The 18,086-nt window shown below is 41.6% G+C and overlaps 2 protein-coding genes across 2 annotated transcripts in view; one reads left to right on the top strand and one right to left on the bottom strand.

The window, feature by feature from the left end:
- insyn2a (inhibitory synaptic factor 2A) overlaps positions 1-1,692 on the bottom strand; it is a 30,157-nt gene extending 28,465 nt beyond the window's left edge. The window contains exon 1 of the mRNA XM_023406578.2: positions 1,091-1,692. The gene's annotated coding sequence lies outside the window, so the exon portion shown is untranslated. The remainder of the gene's footprint in view (positions 1-1,090) is intronic.
- Positions 1-18,086, top strand: part of dock1 (dedicator of cytokinesis 1) — a 179,846-nt gene that overhangs the window by 105,211 nt on the left and 56,549 nt on the right. The window contains exons 28-29 of the mRNA XM_023406577.2: positions 12,365-12,466; positions 14,146-14,240. Of these exons, the coding sequence (XP_023262345.1) occupies positions 12,365-12,466; positions 14,146-14,240 (197 nt within the window). The remainder of the gene's footprint in view (positions 1-12,364; positions 12,467-14,145; positions 14,241-18,086) is intronic.

The following is an 18,086-nucleotide window of genomic DNA, read 5'->3' as shown; positions in this document are numbered from 1 at the left end:
TATCTTCATTGTTTCCATCAGTCCTCTCCTCGGTGTCTGCAGAAAGTGAAATGGAGCAGAGGGGAGATTGTATCAGAGCGTTGATATGCGATAGGGTTGAAGGGGGGAGACAGAGAGTGATGGCAGGGGGTTTGTGGGGGATGAGTGGGAGTGACGTGCGTTTTGTGTGGCAACTGAAGGACAGTCGAGATGTGAGGGTTCTGTGCAACTCATGCTCTCTCTCTCTCTTCTCCACACACACACACACACACACACACACACACACACACCCACACACACACACACACACACACACACACAGTCTGTAAGAAGATGGTGAGTTCACCCAGTCCATTAATCTACATTAGTCTTTAGTTAAGGTCCTTCATCAGATGCAGCCAGCTGTCTGATGCCCAGTTCTCATTACATATTCCTCAGTGCTGCAAGCTACCTGCCTCCATATATGGGACAACAGCTTCATGCAACAATTCTCCACAATTCTTTTGGTTCAGGTATCTGTGTTTTTTTTATGTAACGCTCACTCAGCTGCAAAACTGAGAGGAAATGCAGCATCATGCAAGCCCTCGTACGCAAGCACAGTTTTAGCAATGTATGCCGAGCCAGTCTGGTTAAATTCGAGTCAAAATCCTCTCCAACGTAGAAAACTGACCTGCCAGATGTAATAAATGTCAGCCAGCAGGGGTAGTGACTCCATGATATTTACCTGTGATATGAACATTTTCCACATTTAAAGTTTTCAGAACTGACTGAATCGTTTCTTAAACTCAAACATCAGCACATTCCACAACCACTGCCTGAAATCTCTCTTAACCACTTCACCCAACCCCGGCAGAGGAAACTAAGCATAAAATCAATCTGAGATTTACCTCCTTTCATCTGGCACACGTATTTGATATTTGATCAGCCGACTAAAAGGGAAAATCTTCAGTGAAAACATTCCCTGTGGCTTATCCCAGGCTCAGTCCCACAGAGCGAGCAGATCCCTCGGATTTCCCCCAACAGAGGTTATTTGAACAGACTTTCCCCTCTTGCAGTTGCAGACTGAGAGGTGAAATAGAGGAGAGGACGAGAGCAGAGAGGAGCGACTCACCTCAGACTGTGAATTACTGACGTAAAGGATGCGATAGCCTAGATCTCTGGTTGTGCCCGTGCATGCCCGTTTCCTTAGCGGATTAGAGGCGAGCTGGAAGAGGAGGCTATGCCATGGCAGAAGTTAAGAGGGCAGGCAGGCAGTGGCATGCAGGCAAAACAGGAGCAGCGGCAGTTGGAGTAGTTGTTGCACATCTGCGTCCTCTGATCCAGTGGCGTGAGGTTCCTCTAAGCCCCAGTCAGAGTCAACACTCCCCCTCTCTTTTTCCTCCTCTCCACCCGCTCTCCTCCGTTCCCCTTTCTCCGCACGGCGTCGGCAGGGGCTCTCACTCACTCACTCACTCACTCACTCTCACGCACACACACACACATGCATACACACGCACACTCTCTTACGCGCAGGCACGCACGCACACACACACACACACACACATACACACACACACACTCTGTGGCTGAACTCCGGACGCCTCAGCGACAGAGCCCACGCAGGCAGAATATCCCCATCGTGCTGCCGTGGTTCTCCTCTCTGGCTTTCTCCTCTTTTCTGCGTGTGTGCATCTGAGTGTGTGTGTGCAGAGAGGGAGAGAGAGAGAGAGAGAGAGAGAGAGAGAGAGTGAGTGAGACGGACAGACAGAGAGAGAGAGAAAAGAGAGAGATTAAGCGAGAGGGGGAGGGAGCATGGGAGAGAGAGAGAGAGTGAGAGAGAGCAGAGGGAGGCGGGAAGGTTGCAGTGGAGAAAGTACAGTTCTAGTTTTGGCTACATCTGGCAGGTTCATGCATCATCCCTTTATCTCATCTTCAGTTTTGTCAGTGACCTCACATCCTGGGAGACCATATGCACATCAAACCTTGCGTTACTCACTTCATTTGCCAGGAGCAGAAGAATTAAATCCAAAAATGTACACTGAGCACTTTCTCCTCGCGGCTCCTGCAGCCGCGGCGTGCAAGAAAGACGGCAACGGATGTGTTCAGGAGACTCGCCAGCCTGCACGCACACCTGTGTCTGTAATTCTCTGTAGTGCATGTGTGCGTTGCTTGGCGTCTCCATAGAGTGCAGCTCGTCGTGCATTATCAAACTTGAGAGTTTCATTACAAGTCCATTCACCTTCTGTCGTCTCAATTTCCCTGAGTCCTCACAGCTCTTTTCTTTGTGCGGGGAAGAAGATTCCATCTGCTTGCTTGCCCCCACCACCCACACCCCCTCTCTCTAGTAGCTTGTTTGCCTGATCTCCTCTCAGTTTTTCATCCATCTGTCACGGGCTAGTTAGTAGTTAACACTATTTGTGCAGCAGAAGACCTGTTTTTCATCTGGGAACCTGCGTTTTCCTCTAAGACTTAATTGGATTTGTGATGTAGCATTGTGGTGTTTAATGAAGAAATTAAGGAGGGAGTAAAAAGAAAAAGCAAAGTTGCTGAAACCTTGATCATGTAAAAGTGAAGCTGTCTATGCTTGGTTGGATGTTTTCGCAACCATGGCTCGCCCTCATTCTCTCACAGGGAAACCCCTAGTTCTGCTTTAAGCCTCAGGTACCATGGTAATGAGCTGCAGCTCTCCAGACAGCAGCTGCTGCCAGTGTGTGTGTGTGTGTGTGTGTGTGTGTGTGTGTGTGTGTGTGTGTGTGTGTGTGTGTGTGTGTGTGTGTGTGTGGTCGTGTATGTGAACTTTTTCATGCACCTTTATATTTACCAGTGAATCAGCAGTCATGTGGTTCACATACAGTAAAGACCGGCAGCATCGTTTATCATTCAGAAACCCGTGAAGTCAATATGTAATTTTGTTATTGAGGATTCATGTAAACCAGAATTCAATAACTTAGAGTTGAGGGGGGGTTTAACTGGCAATAAAATACATTCATCAAATTTAAGCTCTTGTAAAGATTTTAGTTCTGTCTGACAAAAAAAATAGATTCATCTTTATTTAGTAAAAGCAAGTTTACATTTAATAAGTTGTGTTCTTCCAGATACTTCTCATGATTATATCATGTTTATGACACTTTATTATTTACTTGTTTCTCATTCGGTTTATTTCCCTGTAGATACATTTTATAAATTTTATTTTCACTATTGGATAATTACTTCTTATTGGATTTTGTCATTGGAATCTAGTCTCAACAGTAAATGCTGGTTATCTTGTTATTAATTTTAAAATTTAGTAATTTCCAGCAAGTAGCCTTATTTAAACAAAAGTCATGTTGATTATCTTAAATCACTGAACCCTAAATATGAAATTAAAAACTTTCCAGCAAAGCATGAAGGTATGATAAACCTGTAACTTGTCTTCAGACATCTATATATGAAACTATTCTATAAACTATATCATATTCAGATCAATTGATAATGGGGATTCCTAATGTGTTAGACCACTATCTTTATAATTCTAGTGATGATTCAGTGAAGACAGATTCTACAAATAGTGTATATCATACTAAGTTACATTTATACTATAAAATCATCTGTCATTGACACAATTGATGAAATGGTGTAATGTAATGTAAAAATAACAATCAAGGTATTTCAGAACTGGTAACTCATCCAATTTATTGAAGGTCTGACATGCTGTAGCTATATGTGCATATGCAGAATATATAATAATATAGACTATATAATGTCAAATTAAAAAGCAAAGGTTGTTTTCCCTCATAATGCCAGAAACAATGTGGTTGAAATGATGCTTCAACAGCTCTGTCAGCGCGACGTCCACAATTCAGTAGCGGCCAGCAGGACAGCTGTTCAAGCTGTGGAAGAAAGCCATAAGATTTTTGGAGAATGAAGTGGGTGAAGTGATTGAGTTACAGCCAACACTCAGATTCACTTCACTCTTAAATCCATTAAACCTACATCCCTTGTTTATCACTCAGCAGCTCGGCTCAGTCACTGCAGCACAGCTCTCTCTCTTTATGACATATGAATAACAGAAAGTTTTCTTATTCTTTGTTCATCCCCTCCCCCTTATCTGGCCTCTCTACAACGTGACAAAAAATACCTGCTGCTCCCTTACTGACTGACTGACTGACTGACTGACTGACTGACTGACTGACTGACTGACTGCCCACAACACAGCTTTATGAGAGTGTCTCCTTGTTTTTGTTGTGTGACAGTAATACATCTGCAACACAGCCTTGTTGTTGCTATGCCAGGTGATGACACGCTGCAGCTTTTGACACGGGAGAAAGCTGAATAATTTTTGTAAGGATTTGACCTTGGAGCGTCTTGGTGCTTGGCAATTGTTTAAGATTTGAACCCAGGGTTAATGGCATTTATTTAACGGATAAATGGTGATGGGTACTGTATGTGTGGGTGAAATTGGCTTTGCCGTTTTCTTTTATTGGGATCTGCTCAGCGATCTGCTTGTGTAAGCAAACAGTTTCTCAGATGGATAAACCGGTGGGAGTGGACAAGTCACTGGAGTGACTCTCCTCTCCTATTGATTTCATTACCTTGAAGCCAAGCTCTCTGAGGACTCCTATTTGATGTCCTTGTCCTGTGCATGTACCGTATACACAGTGCTGCCGCAAAGGAAGATCCAGACCCAGTTTGTTCTCAGTTTTTGCCGCCGGGCGTGTTGGGATTGTAACTAGATTTATGGATTGTGTGGTTTGTGATTTGAGTACGGAGTTTCTACTGTTTATGACCACACTGTCATTATCCTCATTAGGTACAATTCTGTTTCCCTGTTTTATGTGCATTTTCCATTTGTGCTTTATAAAATCTAATCTAATATCCTAAAAATAAACAAATAACCAAACAAACCGTAAACATTTGCTAAACATTTGCCCTTGGTTTAGGTGGAAAAGTAGACATATCAAATAAGAGACCTTGGTTTTGAAGTACTAAATAAAAACACTGCACAGTAGAGACAACTCATTAAAACAAACAAACAAACAAAAAAAAAACCCCACAAATTTCATCTCAGATGGGAAACATTAATGAAATGAAGCAATGTATTAGAATTACAGGTGGTGGATTGACTATGTCACAAACATATTCTCATGATTTATTTATTATTTCGGTGCACATACCTCCTGTGATTTGAGAGGAGAGTTGCTGCTGATTTGACAGGACAGGAGTCTTCCTCTCATCGTCACCCTTCTCTTTCTAAGCTCATGCTGCTGCCACTCTAGTCTAAAAGTTCCCCGGTTTTCTCATTGGTCTTGTCTTGTGGTGAGACCTCCCAACAAATAAAAAAGAAAAAAAAATGGTACAACTTCTTCTGCCCCAAATCAACAAATGAGTCTAAACAGTTTTAAATTGCTGAATCCCATATTAGCTATAATGAAACTTTCATTTTAGTAGCCTCACTGTCACCACTCAGCTTCATATCCAATCTGTCCTCTGAGATCCTGAGTGCATTCATCCACACAGAGCACTTAGAGTGCTGACTGTCATATCTGTATGGAGGCGAATTATTAGACATAGAAGAGAGCTGTCAATTTATTGTAGCTTAGATCTGTCGGCGATCGCGAAAGAGAAAGGGAAAGTTTTGTGTGTGTGTGCAAGTGTGTATATATTTCAGCTGACAGGCTGACATGATGTGTCTGCTGTGCAGCAGCACTGCCCCAGCAAGTCTTAAGAGTGAGAAGCAAAGCTGAAAATGTGCCAAGCAGATACGTCAGCGAGAGTCTGTCCCCATCTGCTGCAGTCTTTTGGTCTTTTCATCAAACGTGCACACAAAGCTAACTCTGAGTCTGTCTGAAAAGAAAAAAAGAAAAGAAAAAAAGGCATCTGGAGTATGAAGTGGGTTAAAACAAAGTAGCTCGCATGAAGTAACAAACATGCTCATCTTTTAAGTCATATGAGGGTGGGTTGATAGAGATATAACATCAGGGTACCCGTAGTTTATTTTGAGATAATCACCTTATTGTTAACTTTACTCGTTTTTCCAGAAATGTCAAAAAGTGTCCTGTGCCTCAGACCCAGTCACCGCCAAGAGCTAATATCAAAGTGTGGGCCACCTCAAAACACGATATTTTAAAGCTGGGTTTGACCTTTAGTAGCAAACAGTCCGTGCTGTCTGGACAGCGTGTTATGGTTTCAATACATGACAACATATTTTTGACTCAAACAGTCTCTAGTCCATCCACGCAACCCCACACTCTGACCGGACAATAATCAGCAACATCTATTTAATTCCCAGCGAATGATGTCGGCTTGGCTTTGGACACACGGAGCTTTGTTGTGAAAGAAAGTGGTCTTGGCTCAATGGAGTTTCCTGTATAAATTCAGGTGTCTGTTGAAGGAAGTGTAATGCTTTGATGTATTAGAGTGTGAAAGTGCTTCCTCGAGCTTGTCTAAGTTGGATGCTGTCTGAATGAATGGCATAACGGGTCACTTTCATGGCTGGCTGCCCTGGTTTCTCTGTGGTTATTATTTATCATTATGTATTCTGAAGTGTTTACCTGGACATCACAGTGCATTACGCCATTACGCCGCTGAAGAAGAAAAAGAAGTGTTTGAGCCGGCATCTAACAGGTCCTCCGCTCGTGTCCGTTGGCTGACCTGCCTGCGTGCCACCTTGTTGGCCTGATGTTGGAGCCAAGTGGGCTCGCTGTTGAATCCTGCAGCAGTGGCCAAGTACCTTGCATGTGTCAGCTCTGCCTCCCTTTGACAGGCCAACGTGAGAAGTGCTTTAGTGCTGCTGCCTCTCCAGCCTCTCTGTTCTCCTGTCTGCACTGTTTTTTTGTGTGTGTGTGATAGTGGTGTGTAGAGAAAAGAGAGGAGATGGACAGATGCATTTACCCCTCTGGTCTGCAATAAGACACGATACACTATACAGGGAGTCTAGAGCAACTGCATTAAATTGAAGAACATTGTATTTAACTGTCTTAAAATAAAGAGTCATTATTCTGATAGTTCTAAGATGATAATAAATATTTTATATATATATATATATATATATATATATATATATATATAGACTTATTTAAAAAAAATTCTACGACATATTAAGGTTTTGGTTTAGAGATAAATTTGCCTAATCATAACGTATATTATTAAGTGGCAAATAAGTAATTTTATGTGTGAGTTCTTTTTGAGAAAGTAATATAAAAGAACAGGTCTATGTTTATGTATTTATCAATAAACACAGCAGCAGAAGAGACTCGTCCTTGGACATTTTAAAGGGTTGATGCAAAGTTAGTTTATGCATTTTTTTTTTTTCTTTCAGGGAGTGTTGATGCCGTTTCACCTTTTCATTCTAATTCTCCTCGGAAAATCACCTCAGTGGCAATTTTTTAAATCTCAGCTCCAACACCGCTCCATGCTCTGTCTGAGCGATGACGCAAATTGAAGAGAATACAAATTGAGATTTTATTGTTTGCTGATGGTCACCTTTGCCAGTAAAAACCCGCCGTCCTTTACTCTATGCTTCTCTCTTCCTCATCTTTTTTTCTTTTTTTTTTTTCTTTACAACCACAGCCTCATTGATTTAGCAGTGCCCATCACTTGGGTTTGCATAGGAGGAGAGGCTTCATCTCTCTGAGATTAAATGGTGTAGTGCCAGTGTGAGGTTTTCTGTGTGCTTGTGTAATTTTTGTAGTAATGAGCCAGCAAATTCATATTGCATCAGGCCTGAAGCTAATAGAAAGAAAGAGGGAGTCATTTTGGTCCCTGTTTGTCATCATACATCCCCCTTCCTTGTCTTTTCTCGCTGCTCCTGTGTCAGTTTTCTCTCCTTCAGAGACGGGTTGAGTCTCAGTCGGTGTCTCTCCAGAGACCGACGTGCCATTTCCCCACCGGCTTAATTAAAGGCTTAAAACAATGCTGTGTTTATGGGGCAACCCTTCACTACTAGAGCAAACATCAATTTTTACTTCTCCGCTGTCAGCCGCTAAAGTGAGATGAATTATCAAAGAGATGCGGGCTTGAGAGCGGTGTATGATGGATCTGGCCCTACCCTCTAATCACCACTTTTTCATTTCCACTAAGATTCTGCCTCATTTGCTCTCAAGTATAAGATAGATATGGAGGCAGGGTTTCGGAAATCTGCGGCTTCTGGACACTGTGATAGATATCAATTGTGAAGTTTCCGTTTGTTGTTGTATTAGCTTGAGAAATTGTTTCAGAAGATAAATACTTGACATTAATGACAGCACAGCTGGTGGTGATTTAATGATTGACTTCTTTAAGTGTTTTCAGCATGTTTATCTTGTCTTTCAGGTGCTTTATCATCTCCAGTGGAAGCTCAGTCACTGTGCTCATAATTGTGGTTTTTTTATTCATTGCTCATGACCTTTTATTGGAGGCCATGAGCTTTGTCTCAAATGTTTTTTTTATTCCTCATTTTTTCTTCTCTTCCCTTCAAGACAAGCTCAATAGGGTGCCCTGTTGTACTAAGTAAATTGCTATTTTGGACACTGACTAATCCTGATCATTTTGCATCATCACTGACAAATGTGGTGTTTTATAACTATAATTTATATGTCTGTCATCTCGTGAGCAAAGGGGCCTTGGATTATTTGATTTTCAGCCATTTGTACTTTGGACACTGCAGTGTTGTGCAGCCATGAATTTGCTTTGGTGCCACTGAGGCTTTTAATATACAACTGATTTAATTTAGGTAACAACATCACTTCTGCTCCACAGATAGTAAGGATCTAAGAAAAACAGTTGTTTCCATTTTTTTCCGTCTTGTTGGTTTCTGTTTGTTTAATGGGTATAATGTGACTCAGTCTTCCCTTATGCCAGGAATTTCATCACTGATGTAGGAACTCCTTATATTGTTAGTGTTTAGCTTTAGTAGTCTTTTCATAGTAGTGATTTAATTTTAATAAATTCAGCCTTCAAGTTGGAAAACAAACAAAGTGACAACCGCAGGAGGCATAACACAGTCAAACTCAAAGTAACCTTGTACATTGAAAGCAATAAAAGGAGTCATATTAGGATTTCTTGACTTTCCCTTTTCTGTTTCTTGTGTCTTTTATATGTATCTTTGTTTTGGTTTGTTTTGTAGTTGTTTTTTTCAGGCAGAGAGCTGAAGTACTATTTTCTGGCTCTCCCTCTTCTGCTACAGCTCCTCATTTGCCATATACAGTGGGGTAGTCTCAGACTTTTAGGCCCCACTGTACCTCTGTCACTCACACTAAACCATTCCATTTTAGCCTGCTTTATTTGATTTCCATCCATCCTTTGTCTTTCCTTAAAAAAATAAAAAATAAAATAAGAGTTGTCATGGCAACAGTACCTGGGGTTCATCCCAGTAATAAAAGTGGAGAGCCCTGAGAGGACAGGCTGGCCTTTTTGAGTTCTTCTGGTTCACTCCATACACCGCCGGTCATTGCGCTAGACCTGTGGAGTCAGCTGTATGACAGCGAAGGCTATCACACCGTTGCTGCTTTGCACCCATTAAATTAGAGCCAGAGACCTCTGATGAAGACACCTGAACCTTTCCATTTGCAGTCGTGTCCCACATCTCTATTTCTCCCATTAGGGCAGCATCTGTTCTTGATTGTTGTACAGTGAAAGGTCTGAATCCCTCCCCTGAGAGAGATTCTCCGTCTGTACCCCCACCCCCACCTCACCTGTATTCAACTTCCCGTCAGTATGTGCCAGCTGATCTTACTGCCTCTACCAGCAATTACATTTGTTTGGAAGCTTAAGATTCATCCATGACCAACACATTACAGAAATAAAATCAATAGTAACTTTGGCGTAGATTTGCCTGTGCTGTTGGCAGTCTTGATTGAACATTGGGAGTAAGCTTCAGGGGCTTATACTACTGTACGCAGCTCTGGAGCCTTATGGCAAGTCCCACACTGAGGCTTACAGCATGTAAAGTTTGCTCTGACGGCTCTTTATCTTGGGGATTCATTCACAGCTGAAGAGACAGAAAGAATGAATGAGCGCGGTATCCCCTCCAGCTGATCGAGATTCTCTAGTCTTAGTGGTGAGGGGAATCGCTGCAACAGGTTAGACTAAAGACTTCTGCCTTGCTTTGAAGACCTTTCTCCTTTTTAATAATGAAGTGACTGCACAATGTCAAGAGGGTTGCAACAGCCACTTCCTGCCCCTCACTCCAGTTACACTCCTGGAGCTGGGAATTTTTAAGGATAGGCTCAGCATCCTCAAAAAAAATCTCCAAATAATGCTGCCTTTTTTATTGCACCAAGACTAAAACCCTCTAAACTACTACCTTCAGTTCAGTTCCAGAGGTTATCTATGTCCTTGTGCATCCTTTTTTCTTCAGTTAGGTCATTAAGAAGGCACAGGAGTGAGAGAGAACCATCTCTCTGCGCACTTTACAAACTTTATACCCACTAGCTTCTTCGCCACTTTCTAATCTCTGCCTAAATTTGTTCTCCATCTTTAATGCTGAAGAACTGAGGCGTACATGCCCTCACAGATGAAAGAGTCCTGCCCTCTGCGCTTTAGAAAAACATTTCCATATTAATATAACATGAGTCATACTGGTTTCTGTGAAGCATTACGGAGAGGGAAGTGAAGCAGTCGTCGGCTCCACGTGGCGAAAAGAAAAAGTGAAGGAAACATGAATAATAGATGTTTGCATTAGTGATTGTTTTGGTGCCTTTTGCCTGATTAAGCTATAGTTCGTGTTGATGTCAGAAGTGTTGTTGTCGTACGTACAATAATAATAATTAACCGGTCTAAAAAACAATAAAGCGATAACCACAAGCTCAGAGTAAAAAAAAGAAGAATTGGAGAGAGGGGTCAGGTGAGGTCTGTGTGTGTGTGTGTGTGTGTGTGTGTGTGCGTGCGTGCGTGCGTGCGTGCGTGCGTGCGTGCGTGCGTGCGTGCGTGTTCAGCATCATTTCTGCTCTGCTGTGTTTCGGTGGGTCAGGCCTAATTACAGCTCAAGGAGAGGTTCTCCAGAAACAGAATGCCTTGTGAGGATTAACTACCATGAAGCAGCTGAGTTATGTTCGTCGCATGAGGGCTGCACTAAGTCCTCACTTCTCCAAGGTAGTCCCACATTAATGTGTGTGTTCAGGTGATTAGTTAAGGACCGATACTTTTTTTTAACTAGATCTCAGTGTAGTTCAACATACAGGTTTATAGGCTCAAAGTCTTTTTATCTTACAGACGACATGAATTTCACATCTTAATATTGTGTTTTAAAGCGAATTCGTGCATTTGTCTTTTTTGCGTAAAACAGATGCTTTCAGTCACAGATTGAAATATATGAATTAAAAATATGTTTTCAAAGAGCTTTTAGATTGGAAATTCTTCCCTTAGCCATTTTTTCTTTCCATTTTCTCATGGGTCTTTGCTTTTGTTAGCTCCTCTAGTGGAGGATGTATGTTGTGAGCTGCGGTAAAGGTCAGCCTCAATCCAGCAATATGATGCTGACTCCAGTTGTTTTTAGGTTTTGAAGATAGACAGACACCTGCGTCTTAACGCTTATCAGACCTAAGACTTATTAATCTGGATGTGCTCTCATGCATTCAGCAACAAAGCGGTTAATTGCCTCCTCTTATCTTTGGTGCATTTTCTTTGATCAACTAGTTGAGGTAAAACCGTGTGGGAGCAGCTACGAAATAAATAATAATAATAATAATAATAATAATGATAATGATACACTGTATGCTCGTATTCTTCGAAAGTATTTATGCCAACACTGTAACTTGTTAAGATTTATTTTTAATTAACCCTGCATCTTTTGTTTTGCTTAATGAAAAAACTTACAACATCATCCCTTTGCCATCTGAGTCTTTTTACTTGTCTTTTGTTCTTTCTTTTTCCAGCAGATGATCATGATTCACTTGCTAAATTGATCTGCTCTTGTAAATTTCACTAAAATCTCTATTCAGTACAAAGTATTCAGTCACAGTAATGGTCAACAAGGACCCGTCCAAAAATGCTAAATATGCACTTCCCAATTCTTTTCTCCAGCATTATCTCGGCCTTTGTCCACACACATCACTGGCGTAACACCGGACTGGCAGCGGCAGCCTCTCTCCACCCAGCCCGCCACGCATTTGCCTTCCCTTATCTGCCTTCCGCAGCTCATGTACAGAGTGCTAACCAGAGCCAGGAGAGCGGACTGTGAAGTAAAGACAGCACTTTAGGGACCGCACAGGCATTATAATCAGTGGAGACAAAGAGCTGGGGAGTGGAGGGCAGTAGGTTAATGAGATCATTCACTGAGTGAGGGTGCCTACCTTTTTCAAACCTGGGAGGCCATGCCTGCTTTTAGTACTCAGACCCAATCAGCTCGGCCAGTCAGCATCCATCAGAATCACAGGCACAGAGTCCTTCTATCCTCAGCCTTCCATTTGAACTTGATTGTGTATTGAATGCACTTGTTTCTCTTCTCCAGGGGAGCTTTGTGGCCAGCATGACTGCCACACTGAGGCAGATGGACGACTATCATTACGCTCATCTGATCAGCACCTTTGGCAAGATAAGGAGTGATGTGGTGGTGAGTACACCTTATCAGTGTGTCCGTGTCTACCAGATGAAACACTTTAGCTACATTGTCATGTAATAACTTTAAAAAAAAAAAAAGACCCATAGTTCAGTATTATTTTGCTCTGTCTTTTCTAGAAATCAGAAGTTAGATTAGATCTGTTAGAAAAATGTTTTTCCTCCACATTGAAGTATGAAATTGAATTTCTGATGGTCCTTGGTCTTGGGCTGCTATATGTACAGCATGCTATTGATGATAGTTACTCCGAAGGGAAGCAGATCACTCATTGCAGCCAACAAGTTGTGGAGGAGGGATAAATCTCATTGATGTTATGGATTTCAGCTCTGAATAATTCCTCCCTCAAAGCGGTATTTCTCTAGTATCTGCTGCCAGATTAGCATTAAATTACTCTGCTCTGACAAGTGGGGAAATCCCACTGTTAGCTTTTTCCCCAACAAGTGATTTTGAGCCTTATAGGAAGGACAAGAATCTAATTTATACTACAGGTGAAGCAGTATGAAATTCAAGTAGGCAGAGCTTTTATTGCTACTTGCAGCACACACTGCTTTTATGTGGTAGTCAATAAATAAATATATGAGTGCCCCTGGGAGAATTTATAGAATTAGTGAGATTACTTCTTATTTGTACTTGTTTGATTGAGCTTGTGTAAGCTGACATTCTGAGGCAGTGTTTATTTACCCACATGTTTTCATTCAGGAATTAATGATATGTCCTCAGGTGACTATAAAAAGAAATCAACATGAATTGCACTCTGCTCTTGGTGGTTGTACACAGGCCTTGTTTAAAGCTGCCTGTCTATTTCCCATATTGGGATAAAACAATCACTGTGATGAAGCAGGATTTTTCCACAGATTTATTGTCCCTGAAGCTGGCGTGGGCCACATCACACTTTTCAGAACTGGTTGCAGCACAAAAGGCTTTGTTGTCTTTGCAGTTTGTTTTTTTTTGTTTTTTTTTTCTAAACAGGCCACCGCAAAACACAGGGATTCATCCAGCAGTGAACGTCGACAGCCAGAAATAGATTTACATTATTTATGATTTTAGGCATTTAGCTGGTACTGTTATCAATTGTAAACTAGTGTGGGTGTGACAGTTGAAGAAGATCACATTTCTAAATGGAACCATTGAAGCAATCAAGATCTGTGAAGGTTAAACAAAATTGCATTAAGAAAAGATAAAAGCAAAATGTACTTTTATGTCCCTTGAATATATATTTTTTTATATCTTTAATTTCATATTAGAAAAAAAGTTGATGACTTTGTAAGCCTGAAGTTAAGGCAGGAGAATTTGAAGTGGTTGCTGCAGAGAAGGTAGCTGAGTATCTATTAGTAATAGAAGTGAAACTAGTTATCAAGTTGTCATGTTCTGCTTTAATAGCTCTAATTATATGCCCTGTTAATGTTATCTAAATATCACATGAAGTAGTGTTCCTGTGAGAAGTTGTAATCTCATTGTACTACTGCACATGAGCAGTTACGAACATTCTGGATTATTTCTCACAAGGGTCACTTGCATAAAGGAAATACCGGAGTCACCTTGACCTTAAAAACTGATCTAAAAGCTGTTTCTGTCTGAAAGTCACAAATTCAAACTGTTCTTTTCAAATTGCTCTTATCTTGGTGTTAGGAAGAATAACAGTTTTCATTTTGAAAACTTTATCTCTCTTGCAGGATTTCCTAATGGAAACATTTATCATGTTTAAAGATCTCATTGGGAAAAACGTCTACCCCTCCGACTGGGTCATAATGAACATGATGCAAAATAAGTAAGTACAACCCCACTGGACACACATGCACACACACAATCACACACATAAACTCCCTGCGCTGTTGTTGCTAAGGAACAGCAGTCAGAAGTGGGTAAGGATATTTTCTAATGTTTTTCTCTCCATGCAAATATCGGCACAAGGCCTCAGCGGTGTAGCAATCAGATGAGCAGTCAGCGCAGACGCAAACAATCACATGAATTATAGATGCTCGGCTGTATGCTGCCTGCTAATCTCCAAACTTACTCTCAGCATCTCTTTACTTTGTTGCTTGTTGTGCTGCCGTGGCCTTCTGTTTTATTAATGTGAACCTTGCCTGATTCCATTTTTGTTGAAAATATAAAAAGAGATGAAATGTGCTTTGCAGTTTAGGAGTTTAGTAAAGAGCTGTGTTTTTGTGCACTCTTCAGAAGAAGTTTGAGCAAAAGTATTTAAAGGCTTTTTTGTGATTTTTTTTTTAATTTTTTTCTCCTTTCATTTGTGCCTTTTCAGAGGAGCCATGCACCAGAAAGTGTTGTAGTACTCTATTATGCATTGGCAAGGCAACAGCTGTCAGATGAAAACCTTAAGTCAGTTTTTTGACAACCAAGATTCCTTCTTCCCCATGAGCACACTGCACAGATTTGGTATTGCCCTCTTATAACATTGATGCACTGTTTAAAAGAAAAATGAAAGAATCAGAAAATATCCACAGATTTTAGTTTTTATTCCACTCACTTCAAAACCTAGTGCCTACATTACCCACAATGCAACATGGCTACCAACAGTTCAGTTACAGATTCTGTAGTGGTGGGGCGTGTAGACTCCGGTGCACAAGCATACGCACCTGTTAGCATTGTTAGCACAGTTGGGCGTCTTGCTCGAAGGCTAATTAATTTGCCGGCTAATTAGCTAGTTAACAGGCTAAGCTAACAGGCCAGGTATGGTGAGTGCAGACAATGATTCCTGCTAATTAGTGCTAACATATAAATAAAAATAATACTAGAATTTCACTCAAGATAACCCTCAAATACAGGAGCACAGACTTCCACATGTTCTATTATTCAGTAAAACGCCCCGGAGGATGCCGCCTGATCCTCAAGCTGCCAGCTTCAAGCAGGGAGAAGCAGGCTACAGAGTCTGGTAAACCGACTTCTTTCTAACACCTGGATGTTTTTCAACCTGACACTGTCTCAAATGACATCACTTCAGGAAAATTTATCAGATTTTGTGCAGCTCCCTCCGGAGCCACAAAAGGGCTTTATACAACTTCTATCACATGTGTAGCAGTATTTCCCAAGACTTGTAAACAGACTTTGATGTGTAAAATCAACTTTAATGGAAGATGCATCAGACTAAAAACAATGAAGAACACCGGAGTTGAAATAACAAGGCTTTTAACATAACAGCAGAGTACCTGGAGCTGTATCTATTCAAGCGCAGCTTCAAAGTGGCCATTTACAGCATGTGCAGAGCTTAGAAAGGCAGCCAGTAGTTGACTCTAAGCAGTCTGACTCCCTGCCCACTCTCTTCGAAACCACTCCAACATCATCACCAGCCAGGATATTTGACTAGAGATTGCATTGCTGCTCAGTTTTGGTTGTATTGCTCTCATCAGTCCATTCGATTGCTACAAGCCAGATTTTATTTTGGAATTCACTCCTTAAAAACTCCGTCAGCCACATGGGTCATAATGCAGAAGACATCAGTGTAGCCGGGTGATGATGCTCCCCTGTGCCCTGCAGGTGTGCAAATCATATCTGTTCTGCTGCAGAATGGGCTGCAGTGTCAGGGAACAAAAACATTCAGTCTTGACCCTCCTAAGCCACACACACATACACACACACACACATAAACAACACAGGCCCCTATGTGCATGAACTGGACTAACAAGCTCGATCAAACACTCCACACCCACTGTGATCCTGTACTCTCTGGAGCAGCTTTAGGGATGTGATGAGCGTCACTGAGCTCTCAGCAGTCCATTCTCACATCATGCTTTGTAGCGTATGAAATGTTTTGTTTTTGACTCGCAGACTCGAGGCCAATGTGTCATCCCCCATGCCTCAGCAGAATCTTCCCCGATTGAACCTTTTGTCTACTTGCACTTGTTTTTGACAACCGAGAGATTAATTCTGCATTCTAGTCCATGCATTCAGCCACTTGCTGGAGTTAAATCATTATTCAACTCAATGAAAAATAAGCCTGTCAAACTCTGACTCATCTCACAGTCTTTATACTTGAACCTGTTTGAATACTGCAGGTGTCGACTTCGCAGCAAATTAGCGAAACTCTTCCATTTGTTGCTAACCGTCAAAGTGTGTTTGATCGGTTGTTTCCTCCTCGCCACAGTGAGAACCCAAGGTGACACATTCATTCATCCCATGAGAGAGCTATAAATGTGTTGTATTAACAATCTAAGAGCACAGGCTGTGTGCTGTGTATGTGTGTGTATGTGTGTGTGTGTGTGTGTGTGTGTGTGTGTGTGTGTGTGTGTGTGTGTGCATCATGCTCTTTTGCTGCACACTCTTGGGTTGCCGTAGCTTTGGAGACTGATTGAATTCACAGCAGCCTCATGCAGCCTCACATTTTTGAGGCTGTAGCATTAAAGTAGGACCACCACACTGAATTCTATTTATATGTTTAAAGCTGTGTTAATTTCTGTTTTTGGTTGCCTGTGGGCAAAAGTGCTCAGCAGGAATTTATAAATACAGACATATTATTGCCTCACAAAATTGGTTCGGGTGGTTATTATTGGATGTTGCCTAGTTCCACATCCAGTGGATATGGAGCAACATTAGCATTTAACACAAGTCAAACATATTCTCCTTTTAGCTTAGTTTTGGTCTCTACCAACTTCAGAGAAAAATATCTGGCTCTTAACCTTCAGATGTTCAACTGTATTCACCAGCCAGCCACCTTTTTGTGCTGGACACAACAGTAAAGTACTTGGGGTTTAGAGAGAGAGGTGGGACTAAACCAGTGGCGATTGCTCTAAGACTGCAAGGGAAGCTCAGCTTCCCCTAAAATGTCAACAAAATAAGTGGTCAAATATGTACTGTTGTGTGAACATTTCATTGACTAAATATGCGCTAGAACACGTTCATCTTTTGTTCAGAATCAGCTACTTATCACAGGTAACCGACACGACTTCTTCTCATTCATCCCCGCAGCGCCACAGTGCTTTACACAGTGTAGACGCCGAGCGTCTACTGACTTCAACGGGGGAAGAAGAGAGTGGGTTGTTCCACTGCATCAGAACTAGACGGTCATTGGATAAATGCTGGGCTTTGTCCCGCCCATCGGACGCTCAGCGTCTCTGGGGGTCGTTGGGGGGCTGGCCCGGACGCTCGGCTACTGCATGATGATTGGATGATCTGTCTGAGGCTGAGTCCCTTTTTGATTGACAGCGAAATGAGCGAATCAGCGATCTTGAAGTATAAGCATCCACAGGAGCAGTTTTCAAGTTTTTCATTCCGTCGTTCGGAGTTGATCTGGAGACGTTACTGATCCTCAGCGACTTTGTCTTTGATAAAAACGACTAGCGTTGTGTTTGGCGACTCTCTTCTGTCACTCTGCGAATTTACATTTAAATAAACGGACACATTTTATGATGTAGGCCAAAAATGAGCTTCCCTTCCTTATAAGACCAGCAGCCGCCACTGGACTAAACCATATAGTCACGGTGCTATAAATCCAAAACAATGAGTTGAAAAGAGGCTAAAAATCTGTGTAGACCAATCGAAGGGACATACTCATTTGATCTAATGTTAATATAAACATTTTGGTTAGTAGAGCTTTATAATAATTGCTTGTACCTGCTTTATCAAGTGCTTTAAAGTGTTTTTTTGGAAGTTTTCTCTGCCA

Source organism: Seriola lalandi, unplaced genomic scaffold (assembly GCF_002814215.2).
Source record: "Seriola lalandi dorsalis isolate HSWRI2012SDOR001 ecotype SW California unplaced genomic scaffold, Sedor1 jcf7180002054311, whole genome shotgun sequence".
NCBI lineage: Eukaryota > Metazoa > Chordata > Actinopteri > Carangiformes > Carangidae > Seriola > Seriola lalandi.
Note: the sequence above shows the minus strand (reverse complement) of the source record. Positions and strands in the feature narration are given on the sequence as shown.